Below are 15,799 nucleotides of genomic sequence, written 5' to 3'. Positions count from 1 at the left end.
TAAACTGACCAATTCTCAGTCAGTGTATGCCAACTTTTAGCTGATAATATGCTGTTTTCTCTGTACATTCCGTGAGGCCTTTTCTAGCAGGGATATTGGTGCATCTTATGCTCCTCGGATAATTTGATCGACCACTGCAGCATAAGACATATGTTATATCTCTCCAATGTGTGAGATAAGCATGTATGACACATTCGTATGTTGATTCTACCCCATATGTTGTATTCGTATGTTGATCGACCAAAACGCGCGCTTCTCTGGGTAGCAACATCGTATATATATACTTTTTTAAAAAATCAAAAATTATTTCTTTGGTAGAGAGTTATGCCATTGAAGGCCAAAGCTCCTCTCTTTTGGCTCTTGCTGTACAACAATTTGTCAACTGTGGATAACCTTCAGAAACGGTGCTGGGGACGAGCAACATTGTGTGCTCTGGATGAGACTCCTGTGTACCTACTCCTAAGATGTTTTGTTAGGCCTCTTTGACTCACCCGAGATATGTCGCATCTTTATTGGCAAAAAATCTTCTGGTCACGCCCCAAACTCATCATCCAGATTGTCCACATGACAAGGCCATAGGATCCTTCGGCCACAGCTTTGCCGATGATAGTGGCCGGCCAGCATGAGAAAGAAAGGAGGAAGACAAGATGAATCATGGGAGAAATTGGCCTAGATCATAGCCAATCTCTCCGACCGATAGCCACATGATCTCATAGATTTCGGGAGGTGGCGAAGCTCGGCCTATTACGGCGGCCGGTGGCAGTGCACATGGGAGAAAGGATACGCCGAAATAGGGCACCATATTTTGGATTGAATTCCGGTGATTATCCAGCTCAAATCAAAGGAATAAATGGCCTAAAGCAAAAGAAAAGAGGAGAGAGAGAAGTTAGAAAATCTTACCTCGGTCTAGCGAGGTTTTGAGGGCTCCTTTTAGAGACGAATTGAGGAAAAAGATTCGGCGAACGAACGTCGAGATTGGAGGTGATTCTTAGACTTACCATGGATGGTCTTTAAAGAAGAAGGAGGAGGAGTTAAATAGACAAAATCCTAAAGTTCTAATCAAAATCGGATTGCCTAAATATTTTTGATTTATTGGAAATTGAATAAAAAAGAAGACTCCTACTAGAAGAAGAAGCCCATGCCGCAGCGCGACCTCATGGGCTGATTATTTTTTGGTGGTGTAGCTGTTGACCCGATGCTTTGTTTGGTTTCATCTTGTCATCTTTATTTACAGGTTGTTTTCTATTGTGATTCATTAAAGACTTTTTTCCAGATGTCAGTTGTGCAGTGTTTTGAAATCAAGGTATCTTTTTTCCAGATGTCAGTTGTGCAGTGTGATTCATTAAAGACTTTTTCTTAAGACTTTTCCGTATTCGATGTTAGTGCTTGTTCTAGCAAAATTAAGCTAATCCAAAATTTGCAGTCCACTAGGTATTCATCTTGGTCATAAAATACGATTCCTCTCGCTCTCGCCCCGCCTCCTGTACAAATAATTTTGATCGCTAATGTACTAAAAAGTAAAATCAAAGCATCATGCAGTTGCACGTACAGTAACCATTAATTATTATTTATAATTGGGGCTTGACGAAGTTCACAAAGACAAATAATCCAGTGAAAAACCAATAATGAAAAACAAATTTGAAATGGCTTCATGAACTCTGTTATGCCATGAGTCTTACGGCTATTAAGTAAATGGGATAGGCCTGGCATGCACATTATTATTAATTCATTTGGTTCTCTGTTTTCAACATCTTGGTTAGTGGCATCGTATATACATGTATCACCCTTGGGTTTGAATTAGTCCTAACCGTCACGTACACTGTCCTCCTCATGGTCCATCAACCTCCAATGCCCATCAGCACCCTTCACCATGCCCTTGTTCTTCTCCACCCACCACGAAGCTGGGACCAGGTACTCATCCTTCAATGCATCCAAGCCCTTGTTCACCAAAGCCACGTCGCGGTCAACCTCCAACTTGAACCTGCCCTTGCCCCCATTCGTTCCGGCGACCCCATGGAGATACGCCTCCAAGTTGTGCCATGAGGACAAGTTTCCGGGGCTCTTCAAGTACTGGGACTTTCGAGTGTCTATCGTGAGCTCGACGCCTATATCATCGTAGCCCAAGAGGGGATAGTTCGGGACTAGGTCGGGGACGTTGCGAATTCGGAGCAGTCTCAGCTCTGGGATATTGGAGAAGGCCTCCCGGAAGTCGGAGTCTCCAACTCGAGGGCTGGCGAAGACAAAGGCAGCGACCGGGGAGCTCTTATTTGGACGAGCGTTGGATTTGTTAAGGCCATTGGAAGCGATATCTGCAGCATTGAGAGTGGCGAGTGCAGCGCCCAGACTGTGGCCAGTTACGGTGATGCTGGTCTCCTCCTTGTTGTACTCGTCCATCAGCCTTCCAATCTCCCTCAGAACCTGCAAATAATATTTGGAGTTACGTAAATGAGGAGTGTGCCTCTTAGAACGAAAGGAGATCTAGCTTTCTTTTACTTTGTTGTGTGATGGGGGTAAACAAAAGATTCCTACGTTAAAACTCAGCAATGTTGATAGTGTTGTGAAAAACTGCCCTGCCTTTACTCTTCTGTTTTTTTTCAGAAAAGAATAAAGTTTCGTTTTCGGTAAACTCATAAAGTTTACTTTGGAGATAAGAATTTAGATCGTCGTTGGTTCATGACACAATTGGAAAGTCAATTAGATCTTGAGTCCATCTTTATTACCAAAAAGAAAAAAGAAAAAAGAAAGCCTATAGTCCACGGTCCGTGCCTCCATTGGAAGTAATTAGTTGTCGAACAAAACGGGACATATGTAAAGCATGTGTAGTGGGTGCCGACTGAGAAAACTATACATTAGCCTTTAAAGCATGGCGTGTAATATGACTGGATGCTAATACCAGGTAGAATTAACAAACAGGTAAGTTGGTGGTAGGATGATGATCATCCACTGGTTCCCACTTAGGGTTTCTAATAGTGTCAAAAGTGATATATATATGTTACAGTCACTATTGATAATCCAATACTTCCATTAAAGCTTGAAACAGATTATTTCTGAATATGGCTGTTACAACAACATAAGTAATATAGCTAAATTTTTGGTGGATGTCGATCAGTTTAATTGATAAAGTTATTGAAAGTCGTTTCAAGCAATCCCAATTAATTTAATTCCTCGTTGTATTATTTTAAAATTTATTATCTTAATAAATTGAATAAAAATTAATAACCCTCCCTTATTATATCAAATAAATAAAGGAATGAATATATAAGTGCTAAACTTATATTAAAACACAAGTTGGATTTGAGCTCAACATTTAGAAGTAAGACTTTTCTTCACCTTATTTTTCGATATCAGGATTTACAGTAACATAAACTTTTGAAAAAAATTATGGATCTCTAGTATATGCGATTTCATGTGATTATTATAACCTCTACTTCTTAGCAAAATAAGTCATCCGTGTCATGCTGCAGCAGGCATTCGGATCAAACTTAACTTGTGATCATTTAGAGATCTCGACCCATTTAGGCAGATTAAAAAATATACCTGGTTCCTCGCACTATCCTTATTATACGGCGACCTGGGATCGTCGGAGGTGTAGATGGACAACCAGCCTCTGTGCACCTGCGGATCACCTGAATACCCCTTGCCCAGTATCCCAGAAGCCGAAACCAACGTGAAGTCAAGATCGTTGATCCACTCCAGCGCCTGCACCGTCCCCCTCCAAGCCACCACCACGTCCCTCCGGCCCAGCACCTTCTTCCCCTCGTCGGTGGCCACCGCGACGTATCCCATCCAGTTCGACTCCTTGCTCCACGCCTCCCTCGACAATGACCTTATCAAGAACGCATCGGGGACGTCGATGCTCGAAGTCGCATAGAAAAACTTCGTCACCCGATACAAAGAATGCTGGCCGGTCGATATCGCCACCTTGTCGAAGAAGTCCCTCCGGGCATACCGACAGTCGCCGGCATACCGGGATTTCTTCTCGGTGATGAATGCGTCGTAGGTCGCCTCTGCCATCTCGCCGTAGAGGAGGATGTTCCGGCGGAGGTCGATGTCTAGGGGATCCAAGAGGTCCTTCCAGTTATCCTTGCCATTGAGCTCCCTCCACCTCTTGGCTATGTTTCTCAACATGGTGAATATGTTTATTAGCCTATGGACAGGAACTATTTGTTGTTTTGTTATAGGCCATCTAAGTTCGGCTGCACATGTTTATATAATGGTGCTTGGAATTGGCATTAGTTGGCTGTTTTGTTTATTATATGATAATTATTATAATTTTGTTGGAGGATTTGCTGACTTGGTTGGCCTTGTAAGTTGGTGTGTGGGCCTCCTGACCATGAAATAGACTTTCGAACAGTGAGATGCTTTGGGGATGCTTCTACGATTCAAGAAGTATATCTGAAAGGATAGGCTCATCTTTTTGATATGAAGAACCGGAAGACTCGGATCGACTCACCATTTTTTAAGGATTAAAACGATTGATTTCTGAGAGAGAAAAATTTCTTCTAAGGCCAGGTGATGAAAATAGGAAAGGGCATTGCGTGCAAGCTATACATTGGCAGCGCGCCCCAAGGGACTGATTCAGGATTAATTTGCTTACCGACATGTATTTCTTTGATAGGAAAATGGAGGAGTAAGTTTCTCTCCTTTATTAATTTATTAATAAAACGTTAGGTAGGAGCTGAAGGTTTTGGTACCCAAAGTTGCGGGAGTTTTTATTTGCTTGACGCTGAACCAAAATTTACTATGATCCATTAATTGTATGCGCTATGGAGTGATGCAGCATTTGATGGTTGCCATCAAGAAATAGAAGGCTATCAAATATGACGTGTCGTATTGATCGTGGCTATTAAGTGCTACGCAGCATTCTACGGTAAAAATCATGCATTAAGATCCGTGCTTATTTGATCCTTGCATTGTAACCTTGATCGGTTACAAAAGTTATGGAATGCCCCAATACAGTTTGGTGGATTTATTGAAAATTGTCCAGCTCACACCCAAAAATGTGTCATATATAGAACTCATGCAGGCGTATGCTTAGTCGCATATTGGTTATTCGCTGGATAAATTATGGATACTTATATAGAATTAAGGAACCGATAAGATCGTGGGTTTTATATATAACTTGAAGGAAGTGCATGATGATAATGATGATAATGATGTTTTGATGAAATTGATCACAAGAAAGTGCCAAGAGCCTTTTTTTTTTTTTTTTTTTTTTTTTTAACTATAAGGGTGAGCTTGCTTGATAAAATATCCAAGAATTCTGTACGGAAAAGAAGCACATGAATGTCCTCAGTCAAGATGGCAGGCCAAATTTTAATTTGGAACGAGTCGCACGTGATTAGGTCAAATATTTATTTTTAGACGCATAAGTTATGTAAGGCATGAAATACTCCAACATTCAACCTTTTTTCTTTAAACACTACACTTCATTTCCAGACCACCTATAGACGGGCATTGCTTCTAATAATGAGGGTTGAAATTTGTCGAAGTTTCTGCGGGAAGTTGCGTACGTGTGTAATGTTGCTTCTTTTTTCTTTGTTTGCAGATCGAGAATCTTATATCTAATTTTCTCAACTAGGCTTCTTCCGTAGGAAATTAAGGGATCAAGCATTCTGATGTAGACCTTGACGGATTGGGTTATCTGCATTTCTGCTTCCACTTGGGTTTTGGTAATCCGATTAGTTTACAGCACGAGCCACATCCACACTGGTGATGCATGGACAAGGCATAGTTTACCATCAGTGCGACTGCAAGACGCGCCCAATGTGCAAACTACTACAAAAATTTCAAGAGCATTGGATCCGTGATCCGACCTTCAGGCTAGCCCATATCACCCCTATCTTACGGCCATATAGTCAGAGCTACTGAATGAACGAGCACAATGGTCTAGCATATTAAAAACTTCTTATAAACGAGGATAAAAGTGAGGTTGGCTAGAAATAACATTTCACGAGTCCCTTTTTTTTTCCATTTTCTTTTCTTTCCAGTACCATGCTATAACAAGAGAAGAAGATAAAATCTTTGTATATTATATTCCCGTTGCAACAATATATACATCAATATATAGCCTAACAATATGACTAATAAAGAATGAAAGCCTACGATGACTGATAAGACGATATCAATCATTTTTGGACAAGCAAGGTAACATTACTTTTTTTTTTCTTTTTTGTTTTTAATAGATCGGTCAAAAAGCTTACGAAGAAGAAAAAAAAGTGAATTTTGCATACAAAGTTCACTTAATTACTGATTTTGTAAAAAAGAAGTTGGATTTGATTTTTAGGTAGCATTTTTGTAGAAAAAAATTGGGCAACACAGATTTAGAATTTCTTGAATGGTTTAGTCAGTTTCATGTAAATACAAAATGGCTGGTACGAAAAATTAAATTACCCTATACATATCTATTAAATGTAGAACAAATATATTTTAAATATACAATATATATTTGTTTGGACTGCCATTCTCCTCTTGCTTAAACCTAGGGACAAAATCATTGGGGGACCTTTCAATATGTCTCTTGACGCTCAAAAAAGAAAATCTCTACATTTTTCTTACAAAATCAAGAATTAAGTTTTTTTTTTTGCAAAAACTATAAAAGAAAATTACTTGTATAATACAAAATACAGCAGCCTCATTAACCATCAAATCTCTAGTGAAGTTGCCTTCACTCTAGACATGGAAAATGATGGTTCCCATTAATATAAATCCCACGGGTTGCATCTGATGGGGTTCCAAGTTCCAGGACGTGGAACCATACGTTGGCCAGCAATTTCCCTACCTCAACACTTGCATCCAACTTCGTCGAAACGTTGTTATACCACTCCGCCACCCATTAAAGTACATCTAACAAAGGAAAGGCTCTGTGCACAGCTGGTGCACGTTCAAGGCTAATATTTCTAGTTTCTAATGTCAATATGCATGAACATTCCCAATAGCCTTAGGGCATTTTTGGTTGGGAAAGTTGGACACTGGAACAAGGAATGGAAACGAGTGACTTCCAATTCAGCTATTTATTGAGAGAAGTTTATTCCTAAACCAATTCCAAGTATGAATAGAAATGTTCAATCTCTCAAAATTCAATCTAGACTCTTCCTTAGTATTTAAATATCATTCTAATTTTGATTCCAATTCCAGTCACGAACCAAACACGTCGAAGAATATGGCATTTTCAATCCAATTTTGATTCTGATTCCGATCGTACACTAAACACACCCTTAATTTCTATTTTATACTAATAAGAATCGCACGGAGAAGGGCCTTACCCAGCCTAGTGTTTGCCTTAGCCTGAGCCAAACTCGAACCTAACTGGTCAGGTTGGGGCTCTCAACCTATATACTCTGTTTCTGGCAAACCCTGCCCTTAGCTAACATATCCAACCTAAGTAGACAAGGTACAAGATGGCAATTGGAAATCAGGCCAACTCAAGACCGAAGGGGGTAATGAACTATAAACTATAGAGATAGGGAAGGAAGTTTCTCCGACACGACTCCGATCGGAGAAACTCTTCATCCTAGAGCACATATTTAAAATTTAAGCAGGTCTAGATCATGCATGCTGAAACCATACTTGAATTAATCATGCCGGGCTCTGACGGATGGTTGAGAAGTGTTTGAATAGTTGGTAGAATTGAAAAGTTGATGGGCCCAACATCTAATACCTGAATAATGCTGTGGCCTATATTTAGCCTGTTCGAAGGAACGTGGTCCGTCTGGACAAAACCGAACGCACTCTGAACTATGTCGGGTTTCCAGTAAGCAAGAAGTTGAGATTTTTGAGCTATGTCAACTCCGAAACAAATGAAAGCAGGCTAGCTCCTCTATTTCACATCCTTGAATCTCGTAACCTTGTTCCTGGTTGGGTAGTTGGCTGGCTGGAGCGGAACCATTGCTTGCCTTCCTTTTGTCACTGATATAAGCATATATCAGGAAGCCAATATCTTCTTCTCCTTATTCAGAACCGCCTATGGGCTACCAAAACTCTGATTTTATAAAAATCCTACAATCTAGATGTTGAAAACAGAAGAATAAAGAAAAAGAATTGTATTTTTGTCTATCTGTTACAATGTACAAGAGCAGCCTTTATATAGATTAGGAGATTGACGAAGTTTGGTAACGCCGACTAAGTTTGGCATAATCAATCACAAATTAATCAAGGTGAAGATTAGTAAGGCCGACTAAGTTTGGCACAATCAATCAATCAATGGAGTCTAACATCCCCCCTCAAATTCAAGGTGGTAAAGTAGGCACCAACTTGATTTTTTTTTTTTTAATTTTATTTTTGCTGAAATGGAGGTATCATACATAACGTGTACAGATACACTAAAGAAAATCAAAAAGTAATATATCATGGAGAGCACTAGGCAACTTCGTCTCGTCCACCCATAGATGGCCCCCAAAGTGGTTGGTAACAAAGGAAACCACCTAATCCGCAGCCCCATTGGCGTCTCTGAACATATGCCTCGCCTGGATCACCAACCCATCACAAACTATAGCCCGGATGTCTCTCAGTAGTGGGTGGTAATCGCCAATCCCACCCGATGCTTGTAGGATCCACCCAATGACCGTCGCAGTGTCGCCCTCCAAGAGGACCTCTCGCCCCAGTAAAGCACGTTGAACATAGCTCAATCCCGACCAAGCCACTCTCAACTTCGCCGCTGGCACCGATGTGTCGAACAAGTGGCAGCCCCCAGCCACGATCACCTAGAATTCGAGCCCCTAACAACGAAAACCGCACCTCCACACTTGCCGCTTTACAAGACACATCCATCGAAATTGACTTGAGAAACTAGGGGGTGGGGGCTTTTAGGTGAAAAACACCATACGGGGCGCTCCACGAGTAGATGTAGAGCTCCAGATGTCCCGAGCTGTCAAAGGTTTATCCGAGCAGATCGTCTGAGAGGCCTTCACTGCTAGCATCCGCACCCTCTCCACCGCCACCTCGGGTGTGGGGCTCCTCTCACCAAAGGTCCATGCATTCCTCGCTAGCCAGATCTGATAGGCAGTATACGTTGCCCGCATCGCCTCCGGTCTGGACTGCGAGGCCGCGGCTAAGCGTCGAAGAATTTGAAGAAAGGCCGCCGCATGGTGCCATAAGTCCGTGGAGAAACTTGCCATCATCCAGATCCTCCTGGCCCGGTGGCACTGGAAGATAGCATGGTCCAGCAACTCATCAGTCTGACACTCCGGGCACTGAGGGTGGATACCCATCCCCCTCTCGCACAACAGAAATTTCGTCAGTAGTCTGCCTCAGGCGACCTTTCAGAAGAATAAGGCCACTCTGGGGTGCAGCCCAAATCACCAGATCCAACCGAAATCCACCCCGACTGTCCTCACCTTGGTCAGCATAGAAAACGTCCGTCACCCTGACTCTAGCCCTGCAGGACGAGCTCCACACACCGACATTGGGACAGGGGTGCCTCGGAATTGGGAGCGACCGAATCCGCTCCGCAAGTGGCTTCCCAAACAATTGATCAATCTGGTGGGTATCCCAGCCCGCACCGCCTGGAAGGAGAAGGTCACACACCCGGAGTCCCTCCACGACCTCAACACCGACTAAAGTCGGCCACCGCATCAACGGGAGCTCCTCCACCCAAGCATCCCCCACCACATCCACCCTCTGACCATCACTGATCAACCGCCTACATCTCGATAAGACTAAAGGCATGCACCTGCAGATCTCATGCCAAACTGGAGACACCCTCTGACCCCCAGGTGGGGTCCCACTACTTCCAACAGGGCCATACCAGGCAACCATCAACTGACTCCAAACAGACTGTGGCTCCAAGATAACTCTGGCAGCATGCCGAGTAATCAGCACCTCCCTCCTGATCAGCAGAGACTGGATACCCAGCCCCTGCCCTAGTCGGTTGGCATACCGACTTACACCAACTTGAGTTTGGAAACAAGAGATCGAAAGATGCCAAGAGATGAGCTTTGATGAAGTCGTCTGCAAGCTGATCAGTCGTGAAAACTGGATTACAAATATACCGAAAAACAACTATGCTAGATTAAGAGTAGGAATAGAAGCTGTGAGAATTTGGAACGAGACCACGCCTACCAAGCAGATCTTCGCCAAGCTTTTGACGGTACGGTTTGACGCGCTGCAGCTGGACTTTGGAGCGAGACCGTGCCTGCTAAGTTTACCTGCCAAGCTTCTGACGGTACGGTTTGACGCGCTGCTTCTAGGGTTTGGAGCGAGACCATGCCTGTCAAGTTTACTAGCCAAGCTTCTGACGGTACTTTGACGTGCTGTTGCTAGGGTTTAGAGTGAGACTGCACTTGCTAAGTTTACCCGCAAAACTTCTGAAGGTACGATTTGGTGCGCATCGCCGCCGCCTCCATAGAGGAACAGGAGCACCAGAAGCATGATGCTCAAGGAGCTTGACTCCCTCATCTTTGGTAGGAACAGGATCTGCTAGCTGATGACGCCGGAATCTATCTTCAAGATTTGCATCTATCTTCCTTTATTCTTAACAACTGGATCAAGATTAGATAGTCATTATAACCACCCCAACCCCAAACCCACATCAAGAAATCCTAAATCTGAATCAAAGAAACCCCAAAATAGCCCCAAAAAGGGAAAGGGAAAAGGAAAAAAAAGAGAGATCGAGAACATGGGGATCTGTCATAGGAGGCGTCGAAGAGGAGTAGATGTCGACTGGAAAGGCGCCACCACTTGTTTTCCTCGAGGAAAAGGAAGGAGCATGAAGAGGAGTGGAGGAGACGGATTCCGGCTAGGTCAAGGGTTGGTAAGGAAGCGGACATATGGTTTTAATATAAAGAGGACGGAAGAGTTCGTGAAGGAGAGAGGGGAAGAGTTCTATATTGTTTTAATATAGAGAATATAATTTAATGGAAGAGAGAGAGTGAACGGGTCAAAATTGATTGGAGTTGCTTAAAAATAACAACATTCACTCGGATTCAAAATCGATTTTTGAATAACAAAAGAAAAACATTACTTCGGAGATATTGACATATTTTCTAGTCTACCGGAGAATATTTTTTAATTGAAATTAACTAGAAGACATGTACTTAGATTCAAAGAGCATTTATATATTTAACTAATCAAAGAAGAGCTTTGGCATAAATTAAAATAGATGAAACTAAGAGGATTGAAGCAAACATAAATTTCATAAAAGAAGATTTAATGTATTGCATAAAAGAAATTAAAATTTCAGCATAAATAAAATTTTAAAAGTAAAACTCTCCACCAAAATAAAATTCTCTAAAGTTAAAACTTAAAACATTGTTCTCAATTAAAACTCAAACTCAAAACACATTGCTCTCAATTATAATTCAGACTAAAAACAACACATTGCTCTTAATTAAAATAAAACTAAAAACAATACATTGCTCTTAATTAAAATAAAACTAAACATGAAAAGAAAAAGAAAAAAAAAACAAAACAAAGCACTGTGCTCTATTTGAAAACAGAGCATGAACACTCCTCCTCTCCCGACCCGCTCGTCTTCTCCTTCCTCTGTTCTTTGGAACCGACCACCAAGCCGAGAGCTCCCCCTTCCTCCTCTCGTCCTCCCCTTCTTATAGATTGCCCGAGCCTTGAAACCGGCAATGGATCAAAACGGTTGCGGGATCGATGGGTGTTGATCACGGATGGCTGGTCTTGGGAGATCCGATTGCTGGGACATGGATCACGGCTTGGAGAGGGCGTCAATCCGTGGGATCACGGGCTGGAGGTTGAATGCCGCTGGGATTCCGGGATGAAAGGCCACGGGGACATGGTTGGGACGCGCTGAAGACACGGGGACGGTGCTGCAATCGGGCGCGATGCTGAAGGAAGGAGGCGCGGGCTGAGGCGGAGGAGGCTGGAGTGGAATGAGATCACGGGATGAGCTATGGATCTTTGAAACAGGCGGCCGATCGTGGAGGATGCTGATCCGGAATGGAAGATGCCGTGGATCCGGGCACTGGATCTTGATCACGGGAAGAGCTGGGATTACGGCTTGAAATTAGAAGGGAGGAGACGCGCGTGGGATGAGCTGGGGTCTCCCGTGATCGCACGGAATGGGGCGCGCGTGGGATGAACTGGGTTTGCGGGATGCTGTGAGGATCTGGAAGCTTGGAGCTGGGGAGGATGGACGACCGTGATGGACTGTGGGAGGCTGGGAGGAATGGATTTATTTGGGATGTTGATGATTGGCTGGATGGCTGAGAAGGAAATGATCGCGGGGCCTTGATGCCGGACTGATTTGGAAGGTGATCTGATGGACGGCGCAGGATTTCATGCTTGCATGGCAGCTGGGGAATTTGTTGAGCTCGGGCTGCCCGGCATTGGGCTCAAACCCAATGTTATTGGGTCTCTTGGATTCCTTACACTCAAACACAAATACAACGTTAATTAATTAATTTTATCATTAAAGATTAACTATAATACTAATTAAGATGGTACGACGATTGCACTTTTGTGCTCTCATCAATGTACAGGAGCAGTCTTTATATAGACTAGGAGGCTGACGAAGTTTGATAAGGCTGACTAAGTTTAGCACAATCAATCACAAATTAATCAAGGTGAGGTTTGGTAAGCTGACTAAATATGGCACAATCAATAGATTTTAACACTAAACATATGACAATCTTTCATTAGCTACCCTTGAGCAGATGGTAACAGCTTCTTCAGTCTATCGAAATCCCTCATGTATCCAACTTCTTGGAAATATATAAAGTTTGGATTTAAGATGACTCTCAGATGGTAAAATTTACTTTGTTTTCAGCACAAATTTCATAGCTTCATAGCTTTGCAAACATTTGTATGAATTGTATTTATAGGCAAGAACAGATGTAATAAAATAAGGATCAGGATGATCTAATTTTTTAAGAGGACTGATTTCATCATATTCAGATCATATAACTTTTCGAGATATTCTAATGACCAAATTGAAGATGCCATAAGCGTGAATCATCATGAACAGTAGTTTTAAGACAAGGCAGAACACTAATATTGATTTTCAAAGATAAACTGTATGTTTTCCGGTCAGAGCAATTTACCGGTTCATATCATCTTTGAGATCGTAGATGCCATTTTCAATATGCAAAACATGCCCCTTTTCTTGTAATTGCCCCACATTTAAGAGATTACACTCCGGTTCTCTTTGAGCACGTCCTCCTCCCGTGCTTGAGTGAGAGTATCACGCTCTTTTTGATCGGTTCCAAACCTCCATGAACCACTTGTAAACTGACCTCGGCATTTGCGATCGTAGAATGCCGTTCTTGAATGCCAGGGCGTTCTTCATGGTGTGATGCGCTCGATCTATGGTTTCAGATTGGTCGCCCAACCAACCCATCTAAAGTGGCTAAAATCCTCAAGCTCGCAAGCTTGAGCCCTTCTTCTCACAAGGCTCTGATACATACTTGTGAGACCGTACGCGGAACTTCACCATCACAGCTTAGCTTCGCATCAGGAACTCAACATGGAGCCCAGGCCGTGTTAGATTTATGCTGGGCAATGATGGGTTAGTAAAAGAAAAAAAAAATGATACCGGAGAATTTCTCTGGACCAGCAGTCCTCATTTGCTGTTCATCATTCTGGAGAATTCCTTTGAATTCAGCAGTCCTTTGTTCCTTTTGCTTTATGTAGCTTCTTGCTTTAAGAGCAGTGTGAGTAGCCGATGTACCAAAAGGAAAAAAAATATAAGCAAATATAAGTCGATAGCATGGCAAGAAAGAGAGAGGCTGAGGTATGTAGTGGAAGTTATCGAGTATTTATCGATGTGACCGAAGCACATCTTTGTATAGAAACATTATTATCATAAAACTTAAATTCTAACTCCCCTTAAAAAAATCTATCACAAGGTACATTTTATCCCAATCTAATATGTTGCTACCATTCTCCAAATTGCTGACATAGAGCACCTCCATCAATCTGAAAGACAATAATGGATCCAAGAACTCGCTAAAGCTTGCTCGAACGGCTCTTTAGAGTGAGAAACTTTGAGGAGAGAGAAAGGTCTGTCAAACCTAACGGCTCTCTTCATCGGTGGTCGGTGAAAGCTCTGCTGTTGCCTGGTGTTTGGCGGAGATCGAGGCGGGTTTCGTGTTTGCTGGCTCTTGTGTTTGTTTGTTGTTTCAGGAAATCCAATGGCCCGAAAGAAGGGGAAGCAGTCGATGGTTGGGTCGACGGGCTCAGTAGGGGAGCAGCGTCGGGGTCGTCGATGGTGGAAGGCAAGGATTCGATGGAGCTGCCGGCGGTGCTGATGACGAGGATGTGGGCGGAGGTTGCAGCTCAAGAAAAAGGTATGAATTCGGGGTGGAAAGGGGAGCGACCCATTGGCCGGGTGCAACCTGGCCCTTGGGTTACTCACTGGCTGACGGAGATGGAGGTGGCTCGTTTGAGCCAACACTTCTCGTCGGTCTTCGAGCTCCCAGAGAAGCCCATCGAGGCTGCCCGCTGGGAGTAGGAAGGACTAGCGTTGGTCAATCGGAGCCTCGGCTAGCGGGTGTCGGTCGAGTGGGTGGCCAAGGATGTGGCTGCCCGGCTGAAGAAAATAGGGGAGGTGGTGGCGGTTACCCTAGCTGAAGACCACTTTGCGCTGCGGTTCCGGTCGCCGGAGGTCCGGGACCACGCCCTGTTGGAGGGGCCTTGGGTGGTGGCGGGGCAACTTTTAGCCATGGAGCCGTGGAGGCCGGAATTTCTACCTAGGGAAACTCCGGTAAAGACGGTGGTGGTCTGGCTCCGGCTACCCGGGCTTCCTCCAGAGTATTGGTCGACCTCGACCATTCTGGAAATCGCTGCCAAGGCAGGGCGGCCATTGGTAGTGGACGGAGTCATAGAGGGGCACCGAGCTATGGGCTTCGCGCGCGTTAAGGTGGCGATTGATGCCTCCGATCCTCTCCTCCCAGGAATTCGGATACTCGGGAGGACAAAAGCTCTCTGGTAGCCGTTTGTCTTTGAGAGCATCTCGGATCTCTGCATTCGGTGCGGTAAAATCGGACACCTCAAGCTAGGGTGCCGGTTCGGGGTTCCGGCACAGACGGAAGTGAGCGCACCGGGGGAGGAGGTTCCCGGGCCGATCTATGTTCCGTGGTTGGTGACATCCCGTGCCTGGCAGCCGCGGGAGAAAGGGCCGCCGCAACCGGGGAAGGTAGTTGAGCCCTCAGTTGGGTTGCCCCCTTCTCGGCCGTCCTCGCCGGTTGCTTCGCCCAGCCCTCCGATGTCCCCGCCGGACCTAGAGGGTTGGCAAAAGCCAACCAAAGTGGCCCGTCGCCACTCCCCGCTGGTGGTGGTAGGGGCCCTGTCTTCCAGTGGGCAGGAAGAGGGTTTCCGAGTTGACACGGTCGGCGACACACTCGTGGGATGTGTTGACTCGGAGACTGGGGGGGTAGGACTGGGCCGCCTGGGGTTCGGGCCGGCCAGTTGGATCAGGCCAAGCCGAGTGCTGGGTTGGTGGGCCAGCACACGGACCAGTCGAAGAAGCGGCCCAGAAACGCTGGGCCGCTATTGGATGTGGGCCGCCTCCTAGGCCGGGGACGGGCGGGCCACAAGGGAGCCCGCAAGGCACGTGAGCCCCGCGTGGTGCATGCGGTGAACCGCGCGACGGGTTCCCAGGCCCGTCGCGCCGTGGTCAGCGCGGGCCCCAATTTGGCTGGGCCACGCGCGGAGGCCTCTGGGAAGGCCCCTGTGGGTGGGGGCCTTCCACTGTTCACGGCCCATTTGGGCTCTACGGGGCCTACCATTGGGCCTGATCCGCTGGCCGAGCTGGTGGGGCCCAGTACGTCTGGTTTCCAGTTTAGGGCCCAGGCCCCGGGGGTGGTTCCGCCGTCCGAGATCCCTACTACTCTAG

The 15,799-nt window shown here is 44.9% G+C and overlaps 1 protein-coding gene across 1 annotated transcript; it reads right to left on the bottom strand.

The window, feature by feature from the left end:
* Positions 1-1,540: 1,540 nt before the first annotated feature.
* DSEL (alpha/beta-Hydrolases superfamily protein) lies at positions 1,541-4,216 on the bottom strand. Its single transcript, XM_008813962.5, has 2 exons — positions 3,538-4,216; positions 1,541-2,418 (listed from the first exon to the last, which is right to left on the bottom strand). The coding sequence occupies exons 1-2, from the start codon at positions 4,126-4,128 to the stop codon at positions 1,804-1,806; spliced, it is 1,206 nt and encodes a 401-aa protein (XP_008812184.3). The 5' UTR covers positions 4,129-4,216; the 3' UTR covers positions 1,541-1,803.
* Positions 4,217-15,799: the final 11,583 nt, after the last annotated feature.

Source organism: Phoenix dactylifera, chromosome 1, assembly GCF_051530095.1.
Source record: "Phoenix dactylifera cultivar Ajwa chromosome 1, Ajwa_hap1_PhDact_Kaust_v1.1, whole genome shotgun sequence".
Taxonomy (NCBI): domain Eukaryota; kingdom Viridiplantae; phylum Streptophyta; class Magnoliopsida; order Arecales; family Arecaceae; genus Phoenix; species Phoenix dactylifera.
This window is presented reverse-complemented; position numbering and strand designations above follow the sequence as displayed.

Bases quoted from the DNA above. Each gene is read 5' to 3' on its own strand.
- DSEL (XM_008813962.5), bottom strand. From the start codon at position 4,128: ATGTTGAGAAACATAGCCAAGAGGTGGAGGGAGCTCAATGGCAAGGAT. The intron at 2,419-3,537 runs GTATATTTTTTA...TATTATTTGCAG, and splicing joins AGGATAGTGCGAGGAACCAG to GTTCTGAGGGAGATTGGAAG.